Source organism: Acomys minous, assembly GCF_964271855.1.
Source record: "Acomys minous genome assembly, chromosome: 6".
In the NCBI taxonomy this organism is placed as follows: domain Eukaryota; kingdom Metazoa; phylum Chordata; class Mammalia; order Rodentia; family Muridae; genus Acomys; species Acomys minous.
Genome location: NC_140487.1, coordinates 53,990,515 through 54,003,047, shown reverse-complemented (window position 1 = coordinate 54,003,047; position 12,533 = coordinate 53,990,515). Strand labels below are relative to the sequence as shown.

The window sequence follows — 12,533 nt, the reverse complement described above, 5'->3', positions numbered from 1 at the left end:
GCTGAGTGAGGTGTCTAGACCTTTAGATGTCAAATTGAGTTTTCTGATTTGAGGAACAAAGGGTCAGTACTCTGGTATGACTTGACTGGGTGGCAGACAGGCTTAGGCGTGAGGAGCACACGGAGTGAAAAGGGTGACACTGGCCTAGAGTGAGACTGTGCTGCCAGCTCTTCCTACTCACCTTCTTGCCTCTTCTCTTCAGGTTCAAAAGGAACCAACAAAGATGGAGGAAATACTGGTAGCGTTGCCCGTGGAGGAAACACGCCCCCTGCCCTGGGAGATCTTTTTGCTGGTGGCTTTCCTGTGTTGAGACCAGCAGGCCAGAGGGATGTGGCAGGTAAGGAATGGTCCAGCCTGGTGGCCTGGTGGCCTTGAGGTCTTCCTTTGTGACCTTAACAGGTGCACATGGTTCATAAATAGTTATAATAGTGAAAGTTGTATATCTGAGAGCTTTAATCTTGGAAGTTCACAAAGCACAGAATTGTTCTCTGGGAATCTTTTTAAAAATCGCATCTATTTAAATTGCATCATCATCACTGAAGAATGACTTTTTTTTTTGGCAAAACTGTCACGTTAGACAAGAGTGCCATTCATGGTAGACATGGCGACGCTGTGGATCCACCAGTTTGCGCTGGGTTGTGAAGGCTCCATCACTATGTCAGTTAGACACTGCTCTGCAGTCATGTGGAAGCACGTAGGAGCTTTACACCACTGCTTGTTTAACCTGTAATTCTGTCTGTTAGTAATCTAGGGTGGTCTCAGCTAGGCTCCCTTAGCAACTGCAAACAGCTACAAGTTGGAAGGTGCTTACCTCCTCTTACCTCCGAGACCTCGGCTGGAACCACTGGACCAACTGTCCTCAGAGCTACAAGATCTGAAAATCGGCAGCAGGCCACCTAGGGCTTGTCACCACGCTGGGTCTCCAGTGAGAACAAGATGTACACATAGCCTTGGGAGACTGTCCTGGAAGTTCATCAGGAACCAACTTAGATGTCTACCAAGTGTTACTTCTTGCTCCATCCTCTAGGTCACCAAGGCAAGGGACAAGCCCAGGCAGGACAGAGAGTGGACTTCACCCCCAGAACACCTGCACAATCATGTTCAAGGGGACCCAGGGGGGACTGATCTGGTCACTGGAGTCATTAGTGGGCCATAGCATTAATTCCAGTAGACATTCAGTGTTTTTTAAATCGTTGAATTAAAAATTGGGCAAATACACTGTTGCTGTGAGGGATTGGAAATGTGTTTGACTTATCATTGCCTTGGAGGAGGACAGATCCAGGTAAGATAGGCCTTACGCTTGCTGCGCATGCAGCCTCACAGTGGACCTGCAGCTACGGGGACAGCAGGAATGTGGGTCCTGTATGCTACCCACTCACCTGGACTCTTTCCTTCCCTGACTGCTGGTCTAACCTAGAACGTGTTTCACTTCTAGGTGGCAAGACAGGGCAGGGCCCTGGCTCTCGAGCGCCTTCTCCGAGGCTCCCCACCAAAGCCATCAGTGGCCCCCTTCCTGCTCCTACATCTCCCAGGCTGGGCAATGCCTCAGACACACACAGCTCTGCCAGGCCTGTCCCTCCTCGTCCCAACGTGCCTGCCCCACCGCCTCCCACTCCACCCCCACCCCCGCCTCCACCTCCACCCCTAACCCCATCCTCCCCCATCAAAGCTCCGTTGGTATCCCCAACTGTCCCTCCAACCAAGGTGAATCCCCCTGTGGTGCCAGCCCCTGTATCCTGCGCACCTCCCCCTCCGCCCCCTCCCCCGACACCGCCCCCGCTGCCCCCAGCCGCAGCGCTCAGTGACAAGACAGTGAGGCCCCAACTAGCCCCACTGCCTCTGCCACCCATCCCGCCCCCGCTTCCTCTCCTCCCACCCTGTGGGTACCCAGGGCTCCACTCAGAGCCTAGCAGCCCTGCACAGGAGGTGCGAGAGCCTCCAGGTCCTCCACCGCCGCCGCCCCCACCCCCACCCCCACTCCCCATCTATGCCTCTTGCTCCCCCAGGGCTGCTGTGCCCGCACCCCCTTTGCCAGGATCGAACAACAGTGGCAGTGAGACTCCTCCCCCGCTGCCCCCCAAATCCCCCAGCTTCCCGGCTTTGCCCACACCTCCTAGTGCTCCAGGCTCTCAGACCATCCTGCAGAAGAAGCGGCGAGGCCCAGGTAAAGCAGCCTTCGAGGCTACTCTGAGCTATGTGGGCGGCTTGGCAGGGTTCAAACCTCGGTTTCCATAAGAACACTAAAACCTGGCCCTTCTGTGGGACCTTAATGTTTGTTTCGAGACAGAAGCCACTGGTAAGGGAGCTTGGGATCCCTGTCTCAGATCCCACAGAAGGTACTTGACCTTGATGCTCTTGGCTATTACTAGCTGTGTGTCATGAGGTAACCAATTAGCCTCTCTGTGCTTTCTTGTCTGTCAATTAGGGTGGGAGGCTGACGTTTCTCTCTCACGGTATGTAGGATGCTTGACACTGGTCTGGATCTAGCAACAGTGAGGGATAGACAAGCGGTGCTTATTCTTCGATCAGCCTGGCTCTGGGCCTCTCTCTTAGGTTTGGAACAGCCAGTTTCCAGAACTAGAGGTGTCTGGTTCAGTTACCTGAGTCATGTCTGTCTGGCTTCCAGCTGCAGTGACAGCCCATCCCCCCTGGAACACAGTCTGCATTCTGGCAGGTTCTCCAACTGACTCAAGAAAGCAGGCTTGTGTATCGAGCCAAAGTAAAACAGAGGAGCAGAGAGAGTTGTGAATAAAGCACACACGGTAGAGGAGCGAGCATGCACAGCAAGAGCTATGTGCAGCAGGGACACCTGTACATGCATACATACATGCAGAAACACTCAGCACATGTCCAGGCTCATGAACACACATCTATTCACACAAGTACACTGATATACATGTCACTCGAACACACAAGTCAATCACAGACACATATGCACATGTGTGCATTACCACACACCCATATGCACATGCACACACACACACACACACAGAGACTCATCATATACACACACAGTACACACTACATACATATACATGCACACACTCCACATACCAAATATACACATACACATGTCCCACACATACATATGCATATGACACACATGTCTGCAATACTGTAGACACATATACATATACCACATGCACATGCATGCCACACATCTTTGCACATTACATACAAATATATAGGCGCATGTGCAGAAAGTTTCTTAAAGGTGTTTTGGGATGTATAGGTATCTGAATTCAGATCCTATGTTCTTCATCTAGGATAAAGTGGCTCCCTCTGATATGGGGAGGGGAAGCAGAGAGGTAGAGGAAGGAGGAAAGGACTGAGAAAGTAGGCAGAGATTAAGGAAGAAGGAAGAGACTGAGGAAGGAGGCAAGAACTGAGGAAACAGGGGTCAAGGAAAGAGGCAAGGTTGGAAGCCCTAAGGGTAGGGCAGAGGCTGGATGCTGTGGGCGTATATAAGTTCACCTAGCACTCCGCTACTTGCTCCAGACTCCCAGTCCCTGGCTAACAGCAAGCACTTGTCTGGCCTTTTCTCCTCGTGTCTTTGGATGCCTATAAAAGGTGGGTACCCTTCCTTCAGCCCAACATAGGGATGAAAGAAGAGGCTGTTTATGATCTACCGACACAGGGAATGCTGGGGCAGTGTTATCCTTGCAAGTAGCAAGATGGTGGTAGGCTCACTGAGGAATGAGCAACTGCAGGATGCCTGTACCGAGGCACCAGGATGTGGGTTAGACACCGCAGGAGGTAGCTGGCAAAACACTGTAGAGGAAAAAGAGAGCCTCTCAACCCCATGACCAAGCACGGCAGCTGGTGTGAGGAAGGAGGCTGGAATGAGTTGGACCCTGGCAAGCAAGGTCGTTTTACCCAGGCTGGACAGAGGGCCAAGGTTTGTAGCATGGGAGAACCGGTGGGGAGAGAGCACAGGATGGGATCACTTCTCTGAACGTCCTCCTTCTGACATCACTGGACCCTTGCCTATAGGACTTGCCTTCCAGTTCCTATTGCTTTGCAATGGGCTCATTTCTGGAGCTGTGCCATCTGACCATGAGGCTTAGCACATCATTGACCATATAGTGGCAGCTAAGGTTGGCACACTTACTGCATCATGCATTTTAATTTATCTAATCCTTTCAGCCACCCCAGAGTATTACTCCCATTGTATGGATGAGGAAACCAAGGTACGAAGAGGCTATGTGGCTTGTACCAATTAAGGAAACTGTGATTCCATCCCAAACAGGCTGGATCCAGTTGTTACCCTCTTACTTATCACATAGGGGCTGACCACCTAATCTCTCATATAAAAATCTACCGTCCCGCTTCTGAGTCTGAATGGCCGCTCTCTTCTCTGTTAAGGAGCCAGCGGGGGAAAGCTAAACCCTCCTCCAGCTCCACCAGCAAGATCGCCTACCACAGAGCTTTCCAGCAAAAGCCAGCAGCCTGGAGGCCAGCTGCGGAACGGAAGCCAGCACGTGATTGGTAAGGACCCCGCTTGCGGTGCAGGCTTCCTGCCCCTTAAGACAGGACAAGGGTTCCCCTGCCCACCAAAAAGGGGCAGACCGGTGACCAGCTTCCGGTGCTGTCCCAGCAGTATCTGTCTCCCTCGGTAAGCAACGAATAGAAGGACACAGGACAGCCTTCCGGGATGTGTGGAATAGGGATTTCCCCTCCACGACTATCTTCCGGGTAGGTCTAGGGCCCACTCTCTAGCCTTGTGACTCAGAAAGAGGACAGGAAAAACATCCAGCTCCAAACCCATGCATGCGTATTTGTGCGCATCTCCATGGAAACTAAGTCTGTAAGCCTCAAAGACCGGGGTGGCTTGGATAGGGGGAAGGAACGAGTGGACTTCTAGGCAGGCAGGAGGAAAACTAAAACGAGAGGTTGAAAGAACGCCACTTAGCTGGGCGTGGTGGCGCATGCCTTTTAATCCCAACACTTGGGAGGCAGAGGCAGGAGGATTGCTTTGAGTTCGAGGCCAGCCTGGTCTACAAAGTGAGTCCAGGACAGCCAAGATAATATAGAGAAATCCTGTCTCAAAAAACAAAAAACAAAAGAAAGAAAGAACGCCACTTAGAGTCATCAAAACCGCCACATTCCTTCTGTGTGCTCAGCTACAGTCAGATCAGAAAGGGGATTGTCAGACAAGAAGGGGCCAGGGCTCCATCTGCTTCGGGAAGCCCAGGCCTCACACTGGACACAGCCAAGCTGACATGTCTCCTTCTCCTCAAAGCCTGCCTTTGGAAGTCAGGCAGGTACTCTTGTTGGAAGCTCGTACTAGATCTCTGACTAGGTTCTTCCCCCTGACTGGAGCTGATTTCTGTTCCTCAAGTGGCTCCCTTAGGTGGGCGGAGGACCTTGGGCACAGCGGTGGGGAAGGACTGCACTTGGCCTCTGCTGCATCCTCTTGTCCAGCCAGGAACACTTGAAAAGCAGGTGGACTCTTAGAGAAATAACCCCGCCATCCAAACCCTTGCACAGCACGGACGTGCAGCAAGCCTCTGGAAACAGTCACGCTTGGGTCACAGTTGTACTCTAAGTAAACTCCAACTCCCGTATTTCTCACATGCGCAGATGACTTCGAGTCTAAATTCACGTTCCACTCCATGGAAGACTTTCCCCCTCCAGATGAATACAAACCATGTCAGAAGATTTACCCCAGCAAGGTCCCCAGAAGTAAGTACCTCTTTAACAAGACCCTCCTCCATATAAGGCACCTGCAGATCGCACTGTGCCTTTACTGACCCTTAGCCAGGATGCTGCGCAGGGCAGACTTGGACAAACATAAGGAGTCGTGTTTGCCCCATACCCACCGGCTCACTTAGAGGTTTCTGAAGGACACTAGAGTTCACCGGCATCCCCTTGGAGTTGCTGAAATGAACCCTGCATCCTTCCCTCCCCAGGGCCTTTGGCTGGGAGTCTTGACACCCAAACAACAGAGAAATGGGGCATGAGATCTTTGCATTAATAGCTGGAAAAGAACCCCATCAGATGCTGGGAAAGCACGAAATGGAAAATGTCCAGAGGCCAATGGTTCTCAACCTTGCCTACATATGATGATGATCTAGCAGGGTTTTTGTTTGTTTGTTTGTTTGTTTTGTTTTGTTTTAAAGCTCTTGGAGGCCAGGCTGCATGTAGTCAAGAGTGAGGCCCAGATGTCAGAGTTCCTGAAAGCTGCCCACCATCTCTGGTGCACAGCTGAGATAGAACCTCATAGCCCAAGCGCGTCCCCTCCTAATTTCATTGTCTAGGTAGGCTCCAAGACACATTCACTTACTTTGTCCAGTCTAGATAGGAGGAAATCAAAACAGCAGGAAGGCCAGAGAAAATGGAGGGTTGGAGAGATGACCACACAGAGATTCTGCCGCTACTTAACAGACCTATGCAGTCCTGTGCAGTCCTAGTTATTTGGTATGGCAGAAGGTAGGAGGCGGCAGAAGCAGCAACATGAGGTTGGATGTGTTCTTATCCAATCACCAAAGTGAGGCCTTAACTCTCACTTGTCTGCACATGAAAAGAACATGTTTAAGGCTGGTCCCAAATCAAAGTTCAGGAACAAAAGACTCAGTGAACCTGTCCCTGCAGAGAGCCTGGCAAAGGCCCTTCTATGGGGCTCAGCTCCCTAGGAGCAGAGTGGGGACTGTCTGCTCTGCTCAACACAAAGAAGCTGTCAGCATCTCAGCATTGGCATGGGCTGTGGGACCTCGCCTTAGATACAGGAGTGGAGCCTGGTGCACCTTCTGAATGAGAATAAGAAAAAAGAGCCATAAAAGCCCTGGAAGCCAAGCCTTCTCAGAGTTCTAATGGACAGTGAAACCCGGCTGTGGGTGAAAGTGGGCATGGTCTGCCTAGCATGCCTTCTCAGGGCAGCAGAGGCACATGGACTGGCAGGTGGCAGCAGGTCCAGCGTGAGCATCAGAGGCCACAGAGAGAAGCCAGGTGCCTAGGCTCACCTCACACATGCTGAAGGGGCCATGTGTCTTAGTTAGGGTTTCTTTTGCTGTGATGGAACCTCAGGACCAAAATCAACTTGGAGAAGAAAGGGTGTGTTTCATTTACACTTCCAGGAAGCTGTCCATCGCTGCAGGAAGTCAGGCAGGCCAGGAAGCTGGAGGCAGGAGCTGATTTGGGTCATGGAGGGGTGCTGTTTATTAGCTTGCTCCTCCTCAAGGCTTTTTCAGCCTGCTTGCTTTTTGTTTTGTTTTGTTTTGTTTTGTTTTTGTTTGTTTTTCAAGACAGGGTTTCTCTGTGTAGCCTTGGCTGTCCTAGACTCACTTTGGAGACTAGGCTGACCTCAAACTCACAGCGATCCACCTGCCTCTGCCTCCCGAGTGCTGGGATTAAAGGTGTGCGCCACCACACCCGGCTCAGCCTGCTTTCTTATAGAACCCAGACCCACCAGTCCAGGGGTGGCACCAACCACAATGGCCTGGGCTCTCCGCCATCAATCACTAATTTAAAAATGCCCTATACGCTTGCCTACAGCTCAATCTTGTTTGTTTGTTTTTGGTTTTTTGTTGTTGTTTTTCCGAGACAAGATTTCTCTGTGTAGCCTTGGCTGGCTGTCCTAGACTGACCTTGTCTGGCTGGCTGTCCTAGACTGGACTGTCCTAGTCCAGGCTGACCTCAAACTCACAGAGATCCTCCTGCCTCTGGCTCTGCCTCCCAAGTACTGGGATTTAAAGGTGTGTTCCACCATGCCCGGCTTACAGCTCAATCTTATGAAGGCATTTTCGTAATCCAGGTTCCCTCCTCTCAGGCGACTCTAGCTTGTGTCAGTTGACATAAAACTAGGCAGGAGAGATGAGTGAGATTTTCTTTATGCATAAATGCTGGTGCTTATTTACAGCACACCTCAGTTACCACATAGGTCATGGGCATGGTGGCAGAAGTCAGAGACCCAAAGCTCTACAGAGAAAGGCACATTTCCACATGGGCAGGAAAGCATCCAGACCAAGGACAGCAGAGATCAGGAGTGAGCCTGAAAGTTCAGGTGTATCTCACAATCATTCAGTGAGCCATGGCATGTCAGGGCCCAGCATGCCTGGCTCCAGAGAGGCCATGCAGGTAGCACAGGGTTCAAGGGGTGAATGTGGGCTTGTGCTTGTATGGCAAAGTGTGTACACGGATCAGGTGGGTGAAGACTCAAGCCTCTTATTCTTAAAGAAAGACAGGACAGGGCTCAACTGTCAGTCTGTTCCAAGGCGAGTCCGGTGGTGACTTAAAACCTCCTAGGCCCCACTTCTGAAAGGGTGCATCACCGCCCAGGAGCACCACGAAGCCTTTAACGTATGGGCCTCTGGAGTCATGCCAGATCGGAACTATAGCACAGCCCATCAGTTCCTCTCACTGGTTAGGGTCCAAAGAATTTTAAGGTAATGTTCAAAGTAAAACATAGATCTAAACACCCAAGGCCTAATAGCTGATAATAATCCAGAGGAGTAAACAGCTACTGAACTGATCTACGATGTTGGGTATAGCCACACAGCAAGATACAGTTCAACCCTAAAAAGGAGTCAGTGCTGACACAGTGACGTGGATGGACTTGACAACACCCAAGACCACAGAGAGTGAGCACGACCACAGAGATGGTTGGAATGAAGGTTGCGAGGGACCAGGGCAGGAGACATGAGGGGTGATGGCTGATTGGTCTGGGGTTTCCTTGTTAGGGCAATGAAAATATTCTCCAGCTAGCTAGTGATGATGGTAACACATTACATTTATGAATGCACATGCCGTGGCATTCGAATCCACTGGGAGAAACCAGAAACTTAGCCCCAATTCAAATTTAGGCTAAAATACATTTATTCTTACTGCTAGCAGAAGGGCAGCAGCCTTAGAGCCAAATACAGCATGCTATGTGGAGGGCGGGTTAAGTGAGGATTTAAGACAACATCCGAAAGGTGTGTGTTACAACTGTCCATAGAATCCACAACTGGGCAGGAACATTCTTTTACATCCTTCAGTTGGTTTCTTCCTTCCCCACTGTAGAGGAATAAAAAAGACCATCTCATTTCCCTTCCGGCAGCAATAGGCAGGCTTTACAGAAGCAAAGGTAACTGCTGACACGTCACAGCCCATCGTCCTAATCTTATCTCACCTGCAGGCCACTAGGGTCTCCCAGGAATCCCAGAGCAAAGGTCGACGGCCCTTAAGGGATGCCTGGCTCCACATTAAGTTTCTTTAGTCATCTCAGGGACCTGTGTAAATTATTACTCAGGTCTGAGCCCTCTAATGACATGGACAGAGCGGTTCATTTCTGGGCAGGCAAAAGCACGGTACCACCAGGTCAGGGTGGCTGTCATGTACCCCCCTCCCCATTTCCGCTAACAGGGAGTTTTATTTTACTAACATGGATTTAAGTCACACACACCCTTATCAGAGTGTTTTAGGAAAAATACTTAGGTCACAAATGCCTATTGCCATTATAGCAGGAAGAAAGGCCATTATGATGTCACCAAATGCTTACTGAGACTCACCCACTAGAAAGATTTAGACTGGCGAGTCTCTCACATATCCATGGGAGCCACCGTATGGTGGGGCGGAGGGAAAACATCACACATAGCGTCTTATTCCCACGGTCCCAGGAAACCATGTCCATCAGTCAGTCCGGTGGGAAAGTGGCTGACTTCAAATGGAATTACACTCACATCCCAACTTCCAGTTTTTAAAAGATTTCTCGACTGCGAGAAAAACCAAACATGCAACATGAAAGTCCCCATCTAAGTTGAAGTGTTAGCTTGTTAAATGTGATCCCTCTGCCACACAGCCGAACTTTAAAATGGTTCTCACCGTAGAGAATCGAAACTCCACGTGCATTAAGAATTCCAGGCTTCTTCCGAGGCCCCTGGCAATCACCACTCAATTTTTTTTTCTCTATGATTTTGAACATTGTGAACAGCCGGGGTAGGTAGAAACATATGCTATTTGCTTTCTGTTGCTGGCTTATTTCACTCAGCAGAATGTCCCAAGGTACACCTGCGTTAGTCAGAATGCCCTTCCTTTAATAGTCTTGCTGATAGACATGTGTGCGTATGCATATTTCATTTATACAGCACATTTCATGTATCAGTTCACCCACTGTTAGGCATTTGGGTTGCTTCCGCAGTTTAGCAGTTGAGAGTAATGCTACTATGCCCATGGGTGCCCAGAGGTCTCTTCAGGACTATGTTTTCAATTAACTTCTATATACACGCCAAAGTACAGTGTCAGGTCACATGGAGGCTCCGTAATTGTCTAAGGAGCCATCATACTGTGTTCCGCAGCAGTTCAATTTTTCGCCTTTACCGTCTGTACACAGTGGTTTCAGTTTTTCCACAACCTCACCAAAACTGACTTCGGTTTTTAATTTTCTTTTTCTGTTTCTTCATCGTCACTCCACTGGGTGCAGTGTGATGGCTTTCTGTTGTCCAGCTCCCATTTTAGTGGCTACTCAGGAGAAAACGATCCTCTTATTTCCACGAGCTACAGCGCTTCCTTCCCCACCACACTGTTAGAAGTTTAACAGCACCAATGGTTTCATTTTACCAAAATCGAAGGATTGGATGTTCTGAGAGTGTGACACTAAGTAGAAGAAGCACATGGCCACTGGTCATTTCTAGTTCCACATGTGTGGCGACAATGGGGCAGGACACTTACCACTCTTATTAGAGAGGTTGACCACACCCTTATCGAACTGATGTCCACTGCTTGTCCCATGGTGCTGTCTTTTCTGAGTATGACCACAGAGATCCTGTTCAGCCCTGGTAGTTGTCTCACCCCCACCAGCCCCAGAGATTCCCCCTACTCCACCTGTAGTTTCTCTCCTGTTCTCCTCTCTGGCCTTCCAGCTCCATCAGCCATGGAAGAAAGTCCATTGCGGCCACCGCAGGACCTCTGTGCCACCACATTTTGTCTTTAGTGCTGTCAAGAGTGATCCAGCACCGTCTCCTTCCAACAGCCTCCTTCTCCTACACCCAGGCTGCTCCTCCACGTTCTGTTGTCCCACCGAAGGCATCAATCATCTTTGACTTCTCTCTCTCTCTCTCTCTCTCTCTCTCTCTCTCTCTCTCTCTCTCTCTCTCTCTCTCTTTCTTCTTCTTCTTCTTCTTCTTCTTCTTCTTCTTCTTCTTCTTCTTCTTCTTCTTCTTCTTCTTCTTCTTCTTCTCCTTCTTCTTTCACACACACCTTGTTGGGGAGCTCTGTGCCATCTAGCTTTGAGACACCCCCAGGTATGAACTTTCTTCCGTCCTCTCCCTCCCTGGCTAAGCCACTTAGCTGTCTAGCAGGCTTCACTGATTGATTCACGCTGCATCTGAATCCTCCACTAAAAATCTATAGCGTGTTCCCACCTTGCCCCCAAAGCAATTAGAAATTTTCATCATAACCACAAGACATGCGCACACTGTTCTTCCCTCTTCCATCTTCTTCTACCGTAATTGGTTCAGCAATCAGCACACTCCTGCCTCTGTTCTTTGCCATGGTTGTCCCTTCTGTATGAGACACTTTTCCCGGATGCCCACATCACTCCCTCAATCATTTCAGCTGGGTCCCTGAGCTTAACAGACATATCTTCTTACAATTATGGAAAGTGAGAAACTCAAGGTCAAGGTACCAGTCAGCTGACTCAGTTTCTAGGTAGAGCTCTTCCTTCTTTTCAGAGGGGTCCCTACCCACATCACCCCACAGAACCCTGCTCCCCTGCCACAGGCTCCATCTCCAAATCCCACCATGTTGAATGTTAAGCCCTCAGCATATGAAATGTGGAGTGATACAACTTAGTCTGTAAGTACCTTCTCAAAGAGGGCCCCTTTCCAAAACAGCAGCTCTTTCTGCCCTGGTACCGAATAGCTTCTTCAAGTCATATTTTGTCTCCAGGTACCTTCCTGCTGTCCCTTGCTTCCTGCCTCATATGGTATGAGGCCTGAATGGCAGGGACTGCATTAGCCTTATCCACTAGCCTATCTCTGGCTCCAAGAATGAGGCCAACCACACACTCAGTAAATAATGGCTGAATTAAAAAATAAAAATAAAAAATATCCAGTCACATATACATTGCTAAACTACCTACAGAGTGAAACATTTGGAAATTGCACCAAGTTCTATCAGTTGAGTTAAATTAATTAAACCAGAGTCACATTGGAACTCTTGTGACCATTAAAACAGTATTCAGTGCCACAGGAATGAATGGTCACAGTATTACGTCAGTAAAAACCCCCCACACAAGACTATACAAAAAGAACAAAGACATTTTATAAAAATTTATTGATTTATTACTGTGTAATAAAGGAGAATCTGAGTCTAGAAGTCCACAAAAATGTTAAATGTGGGGAAATACTGTGTGGCTTTCATTCTGTGGCTTTACTATTCTGTCCAGATTTTTATAATAAACATATATTGCCGTCATATCTTTAAAATGATTTTTAAGTTGAAAGCTATAGGGAGAGAGGAGAAGATTAGGCCAGTTCTGGCTCACGTCCTTGTGTGAGAGGAAATGGAGACCTGGTGTATGTAGACTGACCCAGCTCAGGGGCCGAGTGGCCTGG

The 12,533-nt window shown here is 49.3% G+C and overlaps 1 protein-coding gene across 2 annotated transcripts in view; it reads left to right on the top strand.

Annotated features, from left to right (window-relative positions):
• The window catches only part of WIPF3 (WAS/WASL interacting protein family member 3), an 88,314-nt gene that overhangs the window by 64,581 nt on the left and 11,200 nt on the right, over window positions 1-12,533 (top strand). Inside the window, exons 4-7 of one of the 2 annotated variants that reach the window (XM_084786817.1) lie at window positions 203-337; window positions 1,436-2,164; window positions 4,366-4,488; window positions 5,584-5,685. In XM_084786817.1, coding sequence (XP_084642943.1) covers window positions 203-337; window positions 1,436-2,164; window positions 4,366-4,488; window positions 5,584-5,685 — 1,089 coding nt within the window. The remainder of the gene's footprint in view (window positions 1-202; window positions 338-1,435; window positions 2,165-4,365; window positions 4,489-5,583; window positions 5,686-12,533) is intronic. The other variant, XM_084786818.1, reaches the window with a different exon arrangement.